At 37.8% G+C, this 21,108-nt stretch overlaps 4 protein-coding genes across 6 annotated transcripts; 2 read left to right on the top strand and 2 right to left on the bottom strand.

The window, feature by feature from the left end:
- Positions 1 to 882: 882 nt before the first annotated feature.
- Positions 883 to 4,483, top strand: LOC126618859 (zinc finger CCCH domain-containing protein ZFN-like). Its single transcript, XM_050287054.1, has 7 exons — positions 883 to 1,390; positions 2,006 to 2,163; positions 2,301 to 2,363; positions 2,439 to 2,558; positions 2,865 to 3,155; positions 3,498 to 3,827; positions 3,969 to 4,483. Exons 1-7 carry the CDS (start codon positions 1,306 to 1,308, stop codon positions 4,248 to 4,250), a joined length of 1,329 nt encoding a protein of 442 aa, XP_050143011.1. The 5' UTR covers positions 883 to 1,305; the 3' UTR covers positions 4,251 to 4,483.
- An 824-nt stretch (positions 4,484 to 5,307) lies between these two features.
- LOC126618861 (uncharacterized) lies at positions 5,308 to 6,416 on the top strand. The gene is made up of 2 exons (XM_050287058.1): positions 5,308 to 5,647; positions 5,787 to 6,416. The coding sequence occupies exons 1-2, from the start codon at positions 5,402 to 5,404 to the stop codon at positions 6,042 to 6,044; spliced, it is 504 nt and encodes a 167-aa protein (XP_050143015.1). The 5' UTR covers positions 5,308 to 5,401; the 3' UTR covers positions 6,045 to 6,416.
- A 1,153-nt stretch (positions 6,417 to 7,569) lies between these two features.
- On the bottom strand, positions 7,570 to 11,233 carry LOC126618860 (uncharacterized). Of its 3 annotated transcripts, none has more exons than XM_050287055.1 (13): positions 10,805 to 11,228; positions 10,208 to 10,333; positions 9,989 to 10,048; positions 9,801 to 9,896; positions 9,563 to 9,673; positions 9,329 to 9,447; positions 9,133 to 9,234; positions 8,888 to 9,004; positions 8,698 to 8,766; positions 8,526 to 8,592; positions 8,340 to 8,397; positions 8,040 to 8,209; positions 7,570 to 7,938 (listed from the first exon to the last, which is right to left on the bottom strand). In XM_050287055.1, the coding sequence occupies exons 1-13, from the start codon at positions 10,841 to 10,843 to the stop codon at positions 7,843 to 7,845; spliced, it is 1,230 nt and encodes a 409-aa protein (XP_050143012.1). In that variant the 5' UTR covers positions 10,844 to 11,228; the 3' UTR covers positions 7,570 to 7,842. The 3 variants fall into 3 exon arrangements, with proteins under 3 accessions (XP_050143012.1, XP_050143013.1, XP_050143014.1); XM_050287056.1 differs by having other exon boundaries at positions 10,822 to 11,228; XM_050287057.1 differs by lacking the exons at positions 8,040 to 8,209; positions 8,340 to 8,397 and having other exon boundaries at positions 10,805 to 11,233.
- Positions 11,234 to 16,795: 5,562 nt separating this feature from the next.
- LOC126618025 (auxin efflux carrier component 5-like) lies at positions 16,796 to 20,317 on the bottom strand. Its single transcript, XM_050286094.1, has 5 exons — positions 19,060 to 20,317; positions 18,836 to 18,921; positions 18,553 to 18,710; positions 17,221 to 17,297; positions 16,796 to 17,058 (listed from the first exon to the last, which is right to left on the bottom strand). The coding sequence occupies exons 1-5, from the start codon at positions 19,743 to 19,745 to the stop codon at positions 16,986 to 16,988; spliced, it is 1,080 nt and encodes a 359-aa protein (XP_050142051.1). The 5' UTR covers positions 19,746 to 20,317; the 3' UTR covers positions 16,796 to 16,985.
- Positions 20,318 to 21,108: the final 791 nt, after the last annotated feature.

The raw sequence follows: 21,108 nt of genomic DNA, 5'->3' as shown, positions 1-21,108 counted from the left end.
CTGGCTTTCGAGTGATAGATTGAGCTTGCGAGTGACGCCCGCTAAGTTGTCCAGGCCATCGGATTCCTGCATGGTGACTCTTCCTCGTTGGATTTAGTTGCTGAAGACATCAAAACGAGGCTCTAAGACTTTGTTGCATTTTAAGTATGTTATGTCCGCGAACTAACAATAATACGGTTTAAATTTTGTTTTTTTTATTGGCATATAGAAACATAACGAGGATGGACCCTGGACCCATCGTTTCGTAATTGTATATTCTGCCGATGGGAAAACTCATTCGTCAACCATGCATGCATTTGACTATTTTTGGTCTTGAAACCTTTTTAATATCTCAACTACTTTCCTTCATATTAATAAAAGAAAACATGTATAACTATTTTCTAATTAATATATATCTTAAATATCTTTGTGAGTTTTTCAAGTTCTCGAAATAAAGCGGGTTGTCATGACGAAATCACGTCACTTTTAATTTAAAAAAAACGTAATTAGTAAGATTTCGATTATTATTAAAAAAAAATTGAAAATCAAAATAAAAAAAATTGGGAGGGAGAGCAGGCAGTGGAAAATATAAAGAAATAAGCTGGAAATAGTAAAAGCGGTTACAGGAAGCGGTCCGAGTTTCTGGTATCCGGTTTGGGGGAAGCGCATATTCGCAGCTCAGAGAGTGGAACCTACTCGCTGCGGAAGCCGACAACGTGTCGAATGAAAATTGGATGAGGGCATTGACGTCGAACAAAAACGCAAAAGCAAAGGGGAATGGTGAGGGAGGAGGGGCACGCGTGGAGCGGGGAGAGCGAGTATAGGAGCTGAGGCAGTCGCGGGGGAGGGAAATAATGTGGGGTTTGGTCCGTTTATTGCCAAAACGCGGGTGAAAAAGCTTGTCTGGTTGAGAGATGGTTGGTTTTTATTCCTCTTCTCGTTTGTGGAGAGGAGAACACACCGCTCTCTCTCTCTCTGTCCCTCTCATCATCTCTCTCTTAAAACTGCTTTCTCTCTCTCCATGTAAAAGTTTCTCTCTCTAGAAAGCTGTTATTCTTGTTAATTTGGCTCTCTGTTTTCTTTGTTTGGTCTGGGTTTGGTCTGGTTTAGATAGAGAGAGAGAGAGGAGAGAGAGGAGAGATATAGTGTGTGTGTGTCTGATCGTTGAGAGGGGGATTTGGGTAGAGTGCCGGGTGGTTGAGGGGGAGGGGGTGAGTGAATGAATGGGAATTCCGGTGGGGTTTGCTAGAGTGACGGCCAGGTGGTGGTGGTGCTGCTGCTGACGACGACTTAACTTACTGTCTCTCTCTCACCGGCGACGGAGCCATGGACTTCGATGCCGGAATACCCATGTCTCGTGCTGCCGCGCCCGTCACCGACGCTCGCTCACTGTCAGCCTCCTTGACCCAAGGTCATCTTTCTCTCTCTCTTACATAACGCAACGCACATACATTTGTCTTTGTTTGTCAATAATTGTCGTTGTTTTCTCTGTTTCTGCTTCTCTTTTGCTTCGCCATTGTTTCCTTGTTTCCCCAATCACGTTCGCTGCGTCCGCCGATGCAAATTGTCCCCTTTGACCTCTCAATAGCTCAATTCAGATGTGATCAATGCTTCAAATCTTCTTCAGCTTCGTCAATTTCGATTCCCAGGACTTGAATTCGCATGTTTTTCTGTTTTTTAATTTGATTTTTTTTCCGGTTCTCGAATGATTACAGAATGTTGCCTCTTGTTTTGTTTTGTTTTAGCCATTCCATGACGATTTAAATACGGTAATTGTTATATTCAGAACCAATTTAAACAGAAAATGCAATGTCAATGTTGTGTGATCGGCTTCTAAGAACAACAAGACGAATAATTGAATTTAATTACCAGTTTAAGGCACAATTTATTTGCTTGACTTCTTAAGGTATACAAGTGGTAACAGAATGCAGACGAAATGGACTCGTCGAAAATATGCCTTTCAATTGAATTTTGATAAGTTTGCATGATACAATGTAACGAACATAGTTATGAAATGTTATTTCAGATGCAATGTGGCAAATGAATATGAGATCAAGTGAAACAATGGAAGCCGGGCCCTATCCCGAGCATGCTGGAGAGCCAGATTGTTCTTATTACATCAGAACAGGACTTTGTAGATTTGGGGCGACATGTCGCTTTAATCATCCACCTAACCGGAAGCTGGTATAGTTTCACCATGTTTACGCGATTTTTTATGAGTTTAGTACAAGGGTAGTACGCTTCGTGTCTGATGTTTAATAATTTCATTCAATTTTGATTGAAATTATATGTCTGTATAATAAGATTGTGTTTATTTCCAGGCTATTGCCGCTGCAAGGATGAAGGGAGAGTTCCCCGAAAGAATTGGACAACCAGAGTGTCAGGCATGTATTTCTGTGGAAGGTCGGTCGTGTAAATTTTGGTCTGACTTCAATAATATTTGTTAAACTTCCCTGCAGTACTACCTGAAGACAGGAACCTGCAAGTTTGGAGCAACATGCAAGTTTCATCATCCTAGAGACAAGGCGGGAATTGCTGGAAGAGTTGCCTTAAATATCTTAGGCTATCCACTTCGACCGGTTCGATTTTCTGTTTTTATCTCATTATTGTGCCATTTTCACCTCATTTGTACATTTCCGTTCTCTTTGCTTTACTTGAATGTCTACTTCGTAGTTTATTTTTGTGGCATACGGACAGACAGGGGACTCGCCAATTGGGTTGGCGTGGTGAATTTTAGAAGTAGTGTGACACAAAATAATGATTTAAGAATCACACATATATGCTAGAGGAGAAACCATATCTGCTTTAGAGATTGTTTGTAGATCTGTGTGTGCATCTTAGTTGGTACGATACATTCCTTACTTTTTATTCTTTGTTTTTAGCAGAATGAGGTCGAATGTGCTTATTATTTACGAACTGGACAATGCAAGTTTGGAAGCACTTGTAAATTCCACCATCCCCAACCTACTAATATGATGGTTTCAGTGGGCGGCTCTACTGTATATCCTACTGTCCAATCTCCAACTACTCCTGGCCAGCAATCGTATGCAGGAGGAATTACAAATTGGTCAAGAGCATCTTTTATTCCCAGTCCACGCTGGCAAGCTCAATCAAGTTACACTCCTCTCATTGTTCCTCAAGGAGTGGTATCAGTCCCAGGATGGAACGCATACAGTGTAAGTTTTTTGTACCTCTCTGTGCAAAATGCTGTGATGCTCTTGTTTTACCTTATGATAGCAGGTTAGGGTGCAACTAGTTATTGTTTGTCTCGGAATCAATCTAATCGGAGTTATATGCATGTGTGTTTAAAATTGTTGATCTTACTGCACAAATCATAGTTTGAAAATTTATTTCATGAGAAGAAAACAAGATGAAAATTGAATGGTTTGCAATTTCTTTTACTGCACTCCATCAGAAAAGCTCTAATACAGCAGCTTTTGAGTTTGAGTTCAATAGTATAATTGCGCTATGGTCCCCTGAGCAGAATCAACACGCTTATTTGTTGGTAATTTTTGCAGGGCCAACTTGGCTCCGTTTCATCTCCAGAGGGTCAGCAACAAACAGCGGGAAACAGTCAGATGTATGGAACTTCACAACAAGGTGAACCGGAAAATTCAGGATCTCAAGGGGGCTTTTCTCCTTACGGTTCCGGTTCCATCCCTGTAGGGTTCTATGCATTGCAAAGGGAAAATGTATTTCCTGAGAGACCTGGCCAGCCTGAGTGCCAGTTTTATATGAAGACCGGGGATTGTAAGTTTGGTGGAGTCTGTAGATTCCATCATCCTAGGGAGAGGTTAATTCCTGCTCCAGACTGTGTTTTGAGTCCAATGGGCCTTCCTTTACGACCGGTGAGTTACTTTTACTGTTGGAGTTTGTTTATAAACTTGAGCTATGGTTTCGAAACTAGTTGTGTGCTCTTACTACATGTTTCATTAAGTAGTCTAACTTGGTGGTATTTTACACGATGAATCTGGTACACTTTTTAACAGGGAGAACCGTTGTGCATCTTCTATTCTCGTTATGGTATCTGTAAGTTTGGACCAAGTTGCAAGTTCAACCACCCTATGGGTATCTTCACTTATAATCTCTCTGCATCATCTTCGGCTGATGCCCCAGCCCGGCGTTTGATGGGTTCAACGTCGGGGGCCGCTTCATTAAATTTATCTTCAGAAGGGCTAGTCGAAGCAGGATCAGCAAAGCCCAGGAGACTTTCATTGTCAGAGCCTAGGCAGATGCCTAGTGCAGAGGATAACATTGACACAGAGGAGTGAAAGGCGGCTCGAAAGCGAGCCATTTACATTAACAATCTTTTGAGGGATGAACAAGAGTCTGGTATGATATCTGTAAATTGAAGTTGATTGTGTCCTGAAAATGCATTCAGCTGACAGATTCAACTTTCTGAATTTCACATTGCTGCACTGTATAAAACATCTCCAAATATTGTCACTTGGAAAACCCAATGTGAACATTCTGTCTATCCCAAACCCCAAATTTTCTCATGTTATCATTTATCTTTCGCGGGTATTACATCAAGCCTTGTAAGTTGTAATGAAAAGTTTGATAAAAATAGAAAATTGTAGGGAAGGAGGAGTCGTCAGATAAAAAAGAGTTCAAAATATATTGTATGCATCTTGTAATTTGTTTTATATTTTTTTTATCAGGTTTATTGTTGACATCATTTGCCCCTTTCCACCAAATACACCTAGTTCGGGATCCAGACCGTTGGATTTTGATCCAACGGCTACAATTATTATAACTTTTAAAGGGCCCTCCTATTTGTAGCCCATTCTGTTTGTAGCCGTTGGATCAAAATCCAACGGCCCGGATCCCAGATTCCTTTCCCTGATCCGCTGCCAGCTCCCTTCCTCATGCTTTCCCAAATTTTTTTCCAAGTTTTATTTGTGAATTATACGAGTTTTTAAGTCTGGAAAAGGGGGGAAAGCTCTCCGTTCCTAGTTCTCATGTAGCTAGATCCTACGGTACCACAATAATCCTTAGTTAGAATGAGATTCCAACTCAACACCTTTCCTTTTGAGATTTTGAGAAGAGTTGCTCTTTGGAGAGAAGAGTTGCTCTTTGGAGAGCATAGTATGATGAAAGTTGTAAGCTATGTTTGCGCCGAATGGGAGAGTTATTGTCTATCGTTGATAGAATCAGTCAGGGCCGTTATACCGATACACTAGACTCGTCACAGTTGTTAGATATTGGTCTGCATGGATCGTCCGCACCTTTGGTCCGACAAGAGAAACCCTCGTACTTGTACTGCACATAATCAATCCTCCCTTATTCCTAATTTTTCCCAAACCCTTTCTAGGCATTTTCTTTACATTTGATTTTCCAATTCCTCAAACCCAAACCCAAACTTCCTAATCAAGCAGCTCAAAGCAAATACCCATTACGGACCCTTGTTACCATAACATTTATGATCCACCAAATCGAAATCAAAGGCCGCTCAAGAAAAAAGATCAAGGACCCACTTCCCAGCTCACACTCTTTTACCAAATTACCATCACCTTTTGCCACTCAAAGCTCACACCAAAGTAGCACCCATCTCAAGAAGCAATTCATGATGCCTGCTCGTGCTCATGGGGTCACCTTCTCTCTCCTCCTACTGCTGTCCTTTTTGGCTACTGCTATCTCCACCACTGAATCAGCAAGCTTAGACCTTGTGAGTGTTTTGCTTCAAAGACCCCAACTTTCCTTTCAATTTCATAGATCCCTGTACTTTTTTTGTCAAACGGGTCATGATTTTTTTTTCTGGGTTTTCTGTGATTTGAAGTGCTTGTTTGTTGTTTTGAACTTTTAAGGCCAATGGGTCTGCAGCTGTGGGGCCACTGGTGCCACTGATCGGAGCTGAAAAGATGAAGACTTTGGTGATGAATGAAACCAGGAGGAAGTTGGGGAGCTTTCAGATTTGTGCATTGTGTACTTGTTGTGGAGGTGCCAAAGGTCTTTGCTTGCCTTCTCCTTGTTGCTATGCCATCAATTGCAACATTCCAAACAGGCCTTTCGGTTTCTGTTCTTTCACACCCAAGACCTGTAATTGCTTTGGATGCCATATCTAACTCTTCCTCTCTATATTTTATAATTTTATAATTAAAAATTGTTTAATTAGGGGTAATGCTTGATTTTGTTGGGAGTCTGGATGGGAAAAAGAATATCTGTTCTTGATTTGTTTGCTTAGAAGTTATGAAATTTATTTATATTTCCAGGTTAGCTTATTTCTATATCTAGTGGGATAATTTTCCATTTTTTGGTGGAATTGGCATAGTTGTGAGGCATTTTAGGGAACATTGTCCTTGTTAATGGAGCTATTTGGGGTTCTTAATGATATTTTATTGACTTTCCAAAACAATATATTAATGTAAGTGCTCAGTAGAGCTGCTGTGAGTGACACTCTATGACAAGGATTAAGATTCAACTCCCATGTTCTATTATTTTAGTCTTGTGCTGATATTTTATTAATTTGTGATGAGTTTTTAGTTCATGTTTTTAAATGAAAGTGGATGCTACTAATGTTTTCTTTTGCTGCTTCCTTTACTAGTTTTCCACTTGATGTTTACAGAATGTGAAGGTTTCATTTCATCTGCTATAAATTGCTGCCTTCTGTCTGTAATTTCAAGCATTTCATTGGGTATATAGATACTTTAGAGAGAGAGAGAGAGAGAGAGAGAGAGAGTTCTCCTAGCTTAACTATGGCTTCTGAGTTACCTGAAACAGATGGGAGATTGGATATTGTTGGTGGTGGAGATTGGAGAATTAAGTAGATTAGATTTTAGTCGAACAGTAGGTGGGATGAGTTTGTGTGATGAATATAAATGCATGTAGCTGGAAGTTGGGTTGGCTGGGGGTGTGGAGGGCAATTAAGCCATAGCCACTAAGTTTTGCTTCCATGATGGTGATATGGTGTAGTCATACAATTCTTGGATGGATATTAATTGCATAACTTTTATTGGTTGGAATTTTCTGGTTTTTTCTATATCCTCGTGTAGATTGTTGCGTGAAATGCAAGTCTCAATGCACCAAAAGTTTGTGTTTAGGGTTTTTACCTTACATCTAACGGGGATGCTATTGTAATGGTATTTTAAGTTGAACACGCACTGTCATGCGAGAATGTTAAAACGTATGACAGTACGTAATTGGCTTGTGGAATCAAAGAGTCCTTTGAGGCATGGGCAGTGAGCCACATGATCTGATTTTGGTGTCTTGATGAGAGTGTTTTGGGGGAATAAAGGGAATCTCATTGACTTTGTGAATATTGTGATGACTTGGTTATATGGGGCGACATGCCAACAACCCATGGACTGCTCAAAGTGCTTGCCCTTGTTTTCCTCTCAACTTCCCTCCCTTGCTGGTCACTGGTCTAACTGAGGTCATGTTTCATTTATTCGTTTGACGAGTGAACTAAACAAGCGTTAGTCTAGTTGGTTAGGGCAGTATGACAAGTTGATCGAGTAGACTCAAAACTAGCTAGTGGTACTAGTAGTAGTGTAACTCGTGACAGAAGGAACCTTCAATTAAACCACAAGCCATCTATAGGCAACGTTGTAAGCTCAATCGGACGGCGCTAGTACGACAAGATCATCAGCATCAAGAGAAGGAGTTGTCATCAATATACAGGAGGCCGGCCGGCCAAGCCTCTCTCGAGTATAAAGTGGAGTTGATTTCTACATTCACATTTACATTTCAACTGTGTAAAAAAAAAAAAGAGGCAAAATTCAGGGGACTTAAAACCTTGCTTTGGATAATGATCCTCCAAATTTTACACCAACTTCTGAGCTCTGAGCCTCCTCCAAATAAAGGACGATGGACGACGATATTCATATACAGGATAGGAGCGCTCAAGCACTAACCAATTACTGGCTACCCGTAGGGATCGATCCAACATTTATCATTCTTGATGGCTCGTTCCCATTTCCTTCTGAACACTTTCATTTCGTTGTACGATTCCCGCCTCACCTGCAACATTAACAACATGAAGAAACGAAAACTGATTAATCAATCCAATGAAGACTATATGTTGAATACAATATTATCGCGTCAACCGTCAAGAGACTTGCATCAACTCTGTGGCCCTTTCTTGTAGATTTTGATGATGGTGACGATTCCTGCCAACGAATTTTATCTTTCGTCACGTGATCACTTTGATCATCTGAAGGTCCTCCCAGTGTAGGGCGGCCGTAATGGATTATGTACTCGGCATCCACAACCCCAACTTTTTTAGTTCGATCTCCCTATTACAACATGACATATACATTCAAAATCAAACACAGAAAGAATGCAGGTCTGTTTGTTCCTCAAACAGCAGAAGATCGAGGCAAAGGAAATCGTTTCCTTGCTAGAAAGGGAAGTATAAGAACTTGCCTGTGCACAATAGCCAATCTGTGTATCTAGTCCCCAAGCATGAATCAAGTCATTCTGCAATTAACATAATCAAACCGGTGCAATTTAAGCCGCCATTGTCTCTACTCTCACGCGAAGAGAAAAACAGCTATTTGAGTTGAGTTCCGGGAGGCAGGACAATAGAAATAAGTTAACACACGTACCTGGATCATATACCATACGCAGCGCCAGGCAGCCCGAGAGAAAACAGGAGCCATCACTTCTATCCACCTGCAGAAAATGCATTGCATTGTTTTAGTGGGTGACTTCTACAACTACAATACTAAATTACTAATGGAATTGTCTTGAGCAATCAAATGGAAACACAGTTTTTACCCGGTGCAAGGAGGAGCTGTACTGCTTTCATCACAACCTTTCCCATTGTTGCTTGACTTGTAAGTCCTTCTGCAGATACAACATGAACTATATCAAGTTGTTTGAAATTAAGGGTTCTTGAAATTAACTCATATGTTACCATTCTACAATATGTCCCAAGGGAGTTCATCATTTAGCAGTTATAAGTGACCTGTGTGCTACCGATCCTCTCATACGCACAGTAATTTGATGATGCACCTCTGATTTGGAATAATCCAGTGCAGGTTGTGATATCTCAAGCCCTTCCTTTTGAACAATGGATACGTACCTAACAGTAGTGTTAAATAACAAGTTGACAAAATGGGATTAGGAACCAGTAAGCAGCTTCCAAGTTTTAATGTCGGTATAATGTACAAGGTTGAGAAAAGAGATGCAGCCGGCCAACAATGTATATACCGTTGGGGGTGGAAATTGTCAACTCCGAGGTCCTCATCCCAGAGGAAAATGTAACTATATTCGGCAACTATGTCAGGATGCAAGAAGCGCTTCGCAAACCACCTAGGCATCAACCCGAAAATCACATTTCAATACTGCAGCTTTGACTTAACTGGTTTCAGGCATTCAAAGATAAAGAGTAAGACCAATTAGTTACCATTTAGTTTGATTGACTGCAGATACATGAATGACTTGGTCACTCCATTGAAATTCCTTCCACTGATCGACAATGCCATCATAATGGAAGAGCATCACAACGAAACCACTTGACAGAAACTGAAACACGGTGAGCGAAAAGCAATTACTTGTAAAGAGCTATGAACAATGAAAAAGAAATATCAGCAGCACTTAATTTGGACTACCTTTGTCAGCATTGTTTTATAGGACATACCTTTTTGACCATTTTACAAACAAGATCTTTTTGCTTTATCCCAACGGCCATGGCAAACAAACTAGATGAAGAATTTGCATCTTTCTTCTCCAACAATTTAAACGAAGGTTTCTGGGAAAACAGTATAACAAAAAAAAATATAGATAAGCCTGCAACACTGTCAATTGGAGCAGCAGGATGCAAAGTTACACAATCATCAGGTGAATGATTCAGGAGCTTCCGTTTCCAAAAACCTTACCTTTTTAGCATGCCACAACGGCTGCATTTCCAGATTAGAAGTATTGGCAACAATACCTCGAGGAAGTGGCTCACTTCCGTAAGGCCTATTTTGATTCTAAAACAGATACAAGAAATTATAAGTAATAAATCACAACAGCTCCTTTGATAGGAAAGATGAATGGTATGGAACCTGACTGATAAACAAACCTTGCATTTGTATTTTAGAGTTTGCAAATTGTTTGTGACTTTCCAAAATGACGATGAATCCTGTGCAGTAGGACGTGAAATAGTAGCGATTATGTCAACACCAACTCAACTTTCACTTCCAATGTTCAGGCCAGTAAAACTGATAATTTATAAGCTTAGACATAATACAGATTGGATTCGGGACTAAAAGTTGGTATGCATATACGCATACATACATACCTCTTTGTAATCTGATGATGATATGTATACACTCACTATGAGAAATAATATACACAGCAGACAAGCTGCCGGGATAATACTACAAAAACATGATTTTCCGCTTCTCGAATCTGCACGAAAAGTAACCTGACAAGAGAAGGCAATGAAAAAGTGGAGAAAACATGTCAAAACAATTTAGATGGCTGGAAAAAGAGGTAAAAATTACAATTTGTAACCAAGTTATCTGCAAAGAAATTAGAACAAATGTCCTAATTACCTAATTATTGCTACTTTCTGACCGCTAATCATAAATTAAACTACTAATTACAAAATCCATTGAAGAAACAGAAGTGATGATCAATTATGTACAAGAAAGCATGCATCCTCATCATATTTCTTAACCAACCGCTATTCAATTATGCTCAGTAGCTCCAAATCCAATGGCCAGGAAAATATGTGCAGAGGAATTCGAACAAGGAACGATGAATTCGATATATCTAACAGCCCGAAAAATCCCAATACAAACAAGAAAAACATACAAGTATCTGTCTTTATAATCAATATGTTCATTACCAATTACAAATTACAATATCGGTATTAAGGGAGTGAAAGACGAACAGGTGATCCGTGCTTACAGAGGAGGACTTCATCTTCCATGCAACAACCTGATTTCTGTTCTTTCTTTTCGTCCTGGGGCTCTTGTTTTCGATGAAGAATTATGAATGCCCAGCTCCGTTTTCTGGGTTTTCTGTTCTTTCTCGTTTGTAGTTTTTACAGGGGACGGAAAATGTGTTGCAGAAAGCAGGATGATGGAGGAAGGAGTGATTGATCACAGGAACCCAGAAGAAACAAGAAGCAGAAGCATCAGCTTTCGGATTCGGATTCGGGTTCGGATTGGGATTGGGTGATCACCATTCACCAATCATCACAACGTAGATTCGTCAAACAAGGCACGATGAAAAGGAAGAGCCTTGACTCTCTAGACACAGAGAGAGCGACAGAAGGAGGATGTTCGTTAACGGGCACCCGAATAACACGCGCAATATTATTTAAACAAAATTAAATAAATAATAGTGGGGAAGCTCTACTCTCACGATCTTTGCTCGTCTCTTGGTGCAAACTACAACCAGAATTATTTATAGACCTATATGGGAGGAGTAACGGTAGAGAGATTAAATTTGCAAATAAAATGATATGTCATCAATAGGAATAAGCACGTTTATCAACGTCGAAATAATAAACCAATCATTAACTTCCATGCCCTTTAATTTTCAAAATTTTGTTTTCAAATTTAGTTTTACTCATTTGGAAATGTGAAATTTTTTTGACAAATAAAAAGCTTTTTTGATTACGCAATCATAAATAAAAAAATAACAATAATTAAGAGTAATAAGACACTAACTTGATAATAAGATTACCGAAGACTTTTAAATTTGGCATTTTGCTTCTAGCATGATGTGATGTCACGTTCATGGGTTTTGTTTATTTTCTTTAAAACTATAATTGCATATATAGTAGGTAGGTGCCTTTTTGGGTTGTAAAATTTTTTGGTACTGTTCACTTTAACGAAAAAATTATATTTTACACTAAAAGTCAATTATGGTACTATTCAATTTATCCTTTTATTTTATCCTTATTGTTAAAACTCAAAGTTTTCAAACTTTTTTCATTAGTTTTCCTTTGTATTTTATGTTGTATAACTAGTAAATTAATTATATTTATTTTTCTGTTGTATCATGATATATAGAATTAGTTATGAATTGCAAGCTTACCGAAAAAACATTTAGTGCACACCAAACTTTTGATACCGATTGACATCATTCTATTATAATATGGAAAAATGAGTAAAGGGTAACTATAAGCTCAAATAGCTTGTTTTCGGTTGTGGAATAACAAATAGTTTATAAAGAAGCGACTTATTTATTTCTGATTGTTTGATTGAATAGACTCGTTGTTCTAAAAAAAATCACTTAATACCATTTAGGCGTTAGGTGACTAGTTACCGTTCAGATTAAAATTTGGATGAACACTTAATTTCACAGCCCGTCCCGAAATTTCATTTATTGTGGATGTGAAATGACAGAATTGTCCTTAACAGTTGCTAAGGTACGTGTAACATGTTATTTGAATATTGCATACTCTCCTGAATTCTTGGAAAATTTTAAGTGGATTAAAATTGTATGCAATTGTGTGGCTAGGGACTTAGGAGGACACACACACACACAAAGCAAACCTCACACTCTCTCTCCTATTCTGTATCTCTCTCTTCCCTCTCAGTTTCTCTCTCTCTCTCCCTTCGAATTGTACGAACACACTCACCTGCAAATATCCAGGCATGGATCGAAGGTTTCGAGGGCATCATTGTGTTCGTGAGGACCCTACAAACACATCCATACCTATTTCAGGTAAGAAACCTTTCGATTTCACGTTGAAAACTCGAGGTCCGAATTGAGCACTGTTCACGAACTTTGTAATGGTTGGTTTTTAGGACAATCCAAGCTCACAGTGAGCTTAAGGAGGTTCCCACGAAGCTCGGGGACGTTCGTTTGGAGGTTTTGGACGTCGGGATCGCAGGGTTCGAAGTTGGCCGGTTTTCTTGGATTTTCTCCGGTGAGATTTCATGTGTTTTTTAGCCTTAAATTAGTTCATCGTGATTCTACATGCTTAGGGCTTCATTTTGGTATAAATTTCGTAAAAAATGGTTGAGAATTGACGAAGAATAAGGAGTTTGAAAATAACCTAGAAACCGGCGACTTTTCCGTCGCTGGCAAAACCAGTCCGACTACTGGAGGTAGGGGGTGACGCGCGTGGGGGCGCGTGCGGCATTGAAATTTTTTTTTAAAAATTTGGTGATGATTCTGAGGTTGTGTAGATCACTGTGGTATATTCATATACCCAAATTGAGCATCGTATGAGAAGTTATTACGTATTGTTGGTTATGTGCTTTAAAATGACGTTTTTATAGTTGTTTCGCATATAGGTGAGACCTATCCCGAGGACGAGCGTGTTAAAGGGCGTCACGGGGGTTACGACCATTCGACATACCAGTGAGTGGGCAGTTATTTTCTGTTATACCTATATACTACTGATTTTTCCTAGAAATTGAATTTAAATGGAAGTACGTTTTAAAATGTCATGCATACATAATATATGAATTATATGAATTAGTATTTGATGCATATATGTGAGATGGTGTTGTGGATGCACATGTGAGTATCAGGTGAGTTTTATGTGTTCATGTGAATTATTAATGATATGAATTGTGGTGAGAGCTCATAACCTGCACCCCTGGTGTTAGTGCTTATATTATTCACCCCGCACCACACGCTCACCTTGGATCCAAGTAGGTGCATGTTGAACAGACCATTAGAGGTGGTTCCGACTTGTAGGTGACTTTAGATTATTATACAGCTGTTGATGAGAGAAGCACTAGAGCGTATTCTTACATCATTCTTATCGTACAGGCTACTTCAGGTAGTTCCGATTTATGTGCAGAGTAGTGCCGTACAGGTCACAGTGGTGACTCCGGTTGGGTTGGATATTGAGCTATAGAATTAACCGTACATGACAACTGCAGGGTCTCCGGTTGATTCATTATTTCACTTGTTATATTGATGCATCCTTATTATGTTCGAAGCATAACATGGCATATTTCTTGAAAAGTGTTAAAAACTTGTGTTTTGAGTTAATTGTTGTTATATATGGTTATATATACTATTTTTCTGGGAAAGTATACAGGTTTTACAGCGAGGGGTTAGAAGTGTTATTAATTAAAATATTTTCGAAAAGCTTTATTTTACTAACCCACTCAATCTTGTTTTGCGCCCCTCCAGGTTCTAGTTAGCGGTGTTGGTGACCCACGAGGATTTCCCACGGCGTTCTGACAGACTACTTAAATGTAGGCCTCACCTTCGGGTGTTGTAATTTAGTAATGGTCCTACTTGACTGCACTTAGTACTTATGCTCTGAATACGTGTGTTTCACACTTAAACTTACTCTAGCATGTTAGTTGGATATTAGTGCTAGTAGTTGGTTTTTATTCCTTCGTAATTCTTTTATCTTTTGCTTCCGCATCGCACTTTTGGTTACATCACGCCCACGTGACGGTCAGCACACCTTGATTCTAGGATCGGGGTGTGTCACTTAATGCATGTTTGTTCCACATGTTTTTAATATATTCTAATACTTTGTATTCTATGTCATTTTGTTTTATAATTTATGTAACACAATAAATTATGTTTTTTTAAGTATAAGTAAACAATTATTTTTATATTATATAACAAAATTAATTAAAAAGGGTATGAGTGCCCACCTAGGCCCTACCTAATCGTTAGACCATTATCCACAGCTCGACTAGCACTTAGCACCTTCTAAAACCTTGAATAAACTTAAATGGTTTGGTGTCGATTGTGGGATAATAAATAGTTTAGATCAGAGGTCCTCAACCTCATTACTCAATACTAAATAATGGATAAGCAGAAATTTAGGATTAAATGAGTTTTCCTTTTAAAATGGCATCTTTTGATCCTTTTTTCCTTTATCGTTAGAATTTCAATTCAACGACTTAAAAGGGAAATAATAGTAGCCAATAAAAAAGAAAAACAGCTTAACCTAACGTCAAATATTGCATATACCAGTAAAAGAAAAAAAGAAAAAAAAATATATATATATAAGGTAAAAGGCAAAGAAAAAGGAAAAAAGAAAAACATTCCTTGACGAGCTCAATGAACATTGACCCGAAATCTGGACAGAAATATCCCACAAACTGGTTTTTCAAGACAGCCTCTTTATTTCTTTTTTATGCCAACGGTCAATTAACATATCTTTTCTGTGTTCATCACCATGTTAATATGTCAATTCAAACTATTAAATTGTTAATTGAATTCTTGATGCATCTATCATCATCATCACTGTGTCCTTTTCTGTGTGTTTTTATCGTTCGAGCCAAATTATGATGACCTTGGACAATCCAGTTCAGCCACAATATCAATCACTTAATCACGGCCCACAGTGGCGAAGCCACGTAAAGACCGGGACAGACTCAAGTCTATCTTGAATTTTTTTTTTTTTTTTTTAGGAAGTTGATATATTTTTGGTATTGTTCATTTTTAACTTTAAGGACATTTTAAACCTAAAAAGTCACTCATGGTGCTATTCGCTATTCGTTTACAACTTTATTTTGTCATTTTGATTAAAATTAAAGTTTTTAAGGACTTTTAGTTTTTTTTTTATGCTTTTGTTTATGTTCACTAGCTTGTAGTTCTGGTGTCTGCGCTTTTGTTTCTTTTATTTGACAAAAAATAGTGTGTTACCGTTTTGTTATGAAACTAAAGCCTATATCAATTAGTCTTCCGTAGTTGGTTCACCATTTTGTAGTAATATTCGTTTAGCAAAACTTGCATACAAGATCAGTGCTTCTAATCTCAAGTCATTTTTTTCGTGACTCAGTTATTCTCTTTTGATCCAAATTTACATTCAAATACAAAAGAAGAACCTTCAATTTTCTCATAATACATTTTGTCTAATTTCTTCATATGGCCTCGAGCCCCTCCTAACCTTGATTTCTAGCTCTGCCATTGATGGCTTGAGTGCCTGATTTACTCACTTTTTACAACTTTCATATTTAGCAAATAATTGGAAGCTTCTTGTTTGAATTTATCTGAATTAATGATTTTGCACATTATATAGATAAATGGCAATGAAATGTTTCGAATTTGGAGTAGAAATAAAGTTGGAGAAGAGAAAAAATTTAGAGAAAGCGTTTCTTGGGAGACGGTGAGAATACAAATCATAAAGACAAGAGGGGATCCCCTTTGGCAGCTATGGTTTTTCTTTAGGGTTTTTTCGTAGAAAAATGATTTCACACTCTTCTTTAGCTTTTCAGATATGCTAATTTATTTTGATCATTAGATTGAATAAATCAAACAGAAATAACAGACATTCTTGGACATGATTAAACAGAGTTGTGATCAGAAGCTAAAAAAAGTGTATAAATTCATCTTTTTCTTACGTGTTTTAACAACTATGAATTAATGTGCTCCATGATGTTTTTTTTTTTTTTGAGAAACTATTAGTTAATTTACAAGTCATAATGGACTCATTCTTTTGTTAGGCTTGCTCTTTTTGCACTTTACATTCGGCCTTTGGGGTGTCAATTTGGGTTTGAATGAAGCTACAGACGAACAAAGAATACTTCACAAAATGGTCAGAGAGTTGTTATTATCACTTATAAGTCACATCACGTAGTCCTCTCTAATGAGAAACATAAGCGAGGAAACCCCATGACGGCGGATTGAAGTGCTAATAATAACTCTCACCGACAAACAAAACTGTATCAAAATAATCCATGATCAAATATGAAATCACCAAATCAAACTTGGGAATTGGCATTGATGCTACATCCTCACTTGAGAATAAGTATGTTTGTATCAAAACTTCTGGGTTGAAGCCCAAGTAAAGCCCTTCTTCATCAAGATTAAGGTGATATAAAATTCAAAAGATTCGGAAAGTACAAGATCACTCTAATTTGTCATAAAACCACAAGGTTGAACCCTAATTAAAACCTCTTTAAATTAGGATGCATGATAATGTTAATTATTAGATTACAAGTTTTGGCAATTTTAAGAGTAATTTAATATTAGTCCCAACAGTTTTAGACCATGATATGGAAAATCAAATTAAAGCAAAAAAAACTAAAACAAAAAACAAAGGAGACAGGAGCAGCAAGGCAGCAATCCTTTCCCCTCTATAAATTCATTGAAACGTATATCTATATCTATCTAGCTGAAAGAGATGGTCGTCAATGCACAAATCCTAGAACTGCATAGTAAGCGATCAACACTGGAAGGGAGACCAACATGCCAAATATTACCCTGCATGTAACACAAAATATAAAAGTTAGAAGAATATATATAAAATTGAAATTTATTTGAAATATTATTGCTGCGAATTATCCAAGTAATCTCGTTGATATTTTTCATATTTAAAGTATGCATAAATTTGAGATTTGTAAATATAAAGAGGTGCATACGTACGCTGTACTGAGCACTTCTGCATGGAGTCCATACTCTTTGGCATATATGAAGGACGTAATGGACTGTGGCACTGCTGCCTGCAATATTGTATATAAATGATGATAAGTCATCTAATTAAACATTTATCATTTGATCCAAAAATAATAATTAAAAACATTTATCATCTGAAAAATAAAATTATCACGTAGAAAAAGAGAATTTTTTTATGAAGGCCGCAAACACAAGTAATGTGATAAACTATTATCGAAGTGTAACATTTACCATCTGAAAGATAAAGTCATCATGCAAAAATATGTATTGTCGCTTGCGCATGTTGTTAAAGGGAGATATGCGGACATTCTTATTTCAAAATTCATTTTTCTAAATTCATTTAAAGTTTAAAATTAGTGAGCTAACCTTCAATAGTATTACTAATTAATTTGAATTTGTTTAATTTGTATGTAGTTTGGCCACAAAAAGTTAATACCATTAGTGAAAAGGTTTCTGTTGTTGTCCAATCTGTTTTAGAGATGGAATATTATAGGAAATGAAAACACATATCATTTTTCTTCTCATACGTACACATTTATATTTAATCTTATTTGTTATTTGAGTTTGATTAATTCAATCTGATGGTTAAAATTAAAAATGGTGAATGGAAAATGAAAATATTTGGTTAACATTTCCCAACATAATTCCTTAAAACGGAAGCTCATTTTTCTCAAAATTCGTTATGTAAGTAAAAAAGAATATTAGGGTAGGGTGGTAGTGGAGAAGAAATTGGCCACTTAATTTGCTGGGCAGCTCATTGGAACAACCTTTATGTTATTCCACGTACGGTATATATATGACATGCAACCACTACTATATATACATATATACTCTAATTTTATAGGCCATGCATGCTTTATTCATCGTTTAACTCAGTGGCGGATCTAGGAAATAATATTAGGGGGGTCAGTAAGAATAGTGCACGCAGCGTGCACATTTTTTTATACCAGAAATAGCATACATATTGCCATTTCATCGAGTCTTGGTAGGCCTGAAGTCATTTGAAAATGCATACTACATACATGTTAATTATGCAAGGGGGAGCACCCAAGGTATTCATGGACATTCATCAAGTTTTGGTAGGCCTGAAGGCGGTTGGAGGGCATGTATGAAGCCAACTCTAATCTTCAAAAGGGCAACACTCAAGGTATTCATGAATATTTACTGAAGTTCGGAGGGTCAGCACCTAAGGTATCTATAGACGTTCATCGAAGTTCGGAGGATCAGCTGACCCCCCTTGCCCCTTAATGGATCCGCCAGTGGTTTAACTTTCTAAGATATATAAATTGGCGAGTAAACTACCTGAATGATAGCAACACGTAAAACATCACCATGCAGACCCACAGCAATAGAACCAATCGCCATGGCTGCCGGTCCTGCAATAAACCTCAGAACCATCCCAATTATTGTTAGGCTCGTCCCACAGGCTACAAATTTTTCCTGCAGTGCCATGAAGATACCTGCACGTTGCATACATGATATATAGTTAAACGTTACCGTACAGATATATTCATTAGCATTAGCATTAATTAGCGCATATATATATATATATATATATGTGTGTGATTAAGTAGTGATCACTCACCCATGCTAAACATAGCAGTGCCTGTACCAGCTTTTGACATGATTGAAACAGATCCTTCCATGATGCTTGGCAACTCAATATGCCACCTGCAGCACCCATAAATTTATTAATTAATTTACAGAGACATATATGAAAAAACGTAAGATATTTAGTTAATCAATACTCAAATATAATTAATAAATATTTTCTTGCATATTATATAGATATATGCATATATTTAGTACCTTTTTGCTATAAGAGCCCAAGCAATACCAATAAAAACTGCATAGGAGTTGGGATTCATTCCAAGTTTCACCCACACAGCCTTCATCAAATACCAAAAGGAAGGCCTAGCACTTATTGTTATCTCCTCCATGGCTTCTACATCCTTCCCTTGTGGATCAACCGATTGAACTCGAGTGTTGACATTAGTACGACTTGAAACTATGTCTATCGACCCAGTACGTCGAAATTCCAAGACGAACAAAAGAATGGTGAGCCATACGATGGCCTGCACGACCGATGCTTGAACAACAAGGTCAACGGATGACGAACCATACATGGCTTTAATCAAGGGCACACCAACCACTAGGGAATTAGTTAACGTGCACAAAGAGAAGCTTGTGATGGACCAACTGTAGCTTCCTTTGCTGCTGCACTTGGCCCAAAGTGCTAGCACCACCACGATTATGAGCTTAGAGATGAAGTCGGCGCCGATGAAGCGGTAGTTCCATTTGTAAGGATCCACATGTGCAGTGAATTCGAACGTGAAGAGTGGGAGAGTAAAGAAACAAACGAAGCGGTTGATCGCGCCACACTGCTCGGGAGTGAATATGTGCCACCACCTTACTGAGCCGTACCCTAAAATTAGGGCAACATAGAGTGGAACCGTGGCCGCCACCACCTTGTAAACATCTTCCCACCCAATCATCTTAGTGTGTTAATAATATATATTTGGGCAACCTAGCACAATAGCTTGTAGCACTACTGGCAAGAATGGAAGAAATGAAGAATATGATGTAGTACTACTGGCAAGAATGGAAGAAATGAAGAATATGATGTAGTGCTACTGTGAATGGTTAATTAGCTTGACAATATTCATGAACTTGATTGTACTTATATATATGCATTCAGGGAAAGCCAACTTTGTTCCTTTTCTTCTTTTTTATTCCTTTTATCTTTTAGGAGTGAGATTGAAGTTATTGCAAAGATGACGTAACATGCAACGATGCAATGTAATTAAGATAATGACAAATAAATTAAACAGTGTTGTAACCAGTGACGGATCGAAGATTTTATCATTGGATGGTCTGTGCGTGAAGACCGGGGAAGAAAATGGTGCTGTGCTGATGACGGTGGCCTTCGGTATACATTAAGTTGATCTGCGCGTGAAGACCAGGGAAGAGAATGGTGCTGTGCTGATGACTGTGGTCTTCTGTTGGTTGGGGTGGAAATTAGGGAGTTAATTTGTTTGGGGTGGACTTTCTATGAACAAGTTGACCCGTGCGTGAAGACCAGGGAAGAGAATGGTGCCGTGCTGATGACGGTGGCCTTCGGTTGGGTGGGGTGGAAATTAGGGAGTTAATTCAGGTGGGGTGGACTTTCTATGAAAGTCGAGCCTTTGTGCTTTTGAAAAGAAAAAAAAATTGGTGAGGCTATCAGCCTCCGCGCGACCTGGCTGGGGTGGTTTTCTCAACAATACATCGATGCTTACCGTTTTACTTGGAAGGTCATCGTGACTTTCTGACAAAACAAAAAACCAAAAATAAAAGCCCAACGTGATTTAGGTGGCACGTGACTTAGAGCATATCTAATAAAGATGTCAAAAGATAACTATTAAATATTAATTTGATAGCTAATATGATAATGTTAGATTTTCTTTTTTCCAACCGATATGTTTTTTTGTTATAAATGATATTTGTAGGATCAATTTTAAAAAGAAATCAATTAAAATAAATTTTCAAAACCTATAATTAGTGCATTAAGGGGACTTACACAATAAAATAATTAAAAATTATTTGACATCACCTTTCTCAGACCATCTCCGAAAGAGATGTCAAATCTTAAGTAGAATGTCATGTAATCAAATTTGAAAGCAGGAGCAAGATTCAACATATATATTAATCCTATGTGGATAGACATATGAGTTTTCATATGTCAAATTTTACATATGAGAAAAGGTGATGTCAAATAATTTTAAATTATTTTATTATGTGGGTCCCATGGATTGATTTCTTTTTAAAATGGGTCCTACAAATATTATTTATAACAAAAAAAACATATAGATTGGAAAA

The sequence above is a fragment of the Malus sylvestris genome, chromosome 4 (assembly GCF_916048215.2).
Source record: "Malus sylvestris chromosome 4, drMalSylv7.2, whole genome shotgun sequence".
NCBI lineage: Eukaryota > Viridiplantae > Streptophyta > Magnoliopsida > Rosales > Rosaceae > Malus > Malus sylvestris.
Note: the sequence above shows the minus strand (reverse complement) of the source record. Positions and strands in the feature narration are given on the sequence as shown.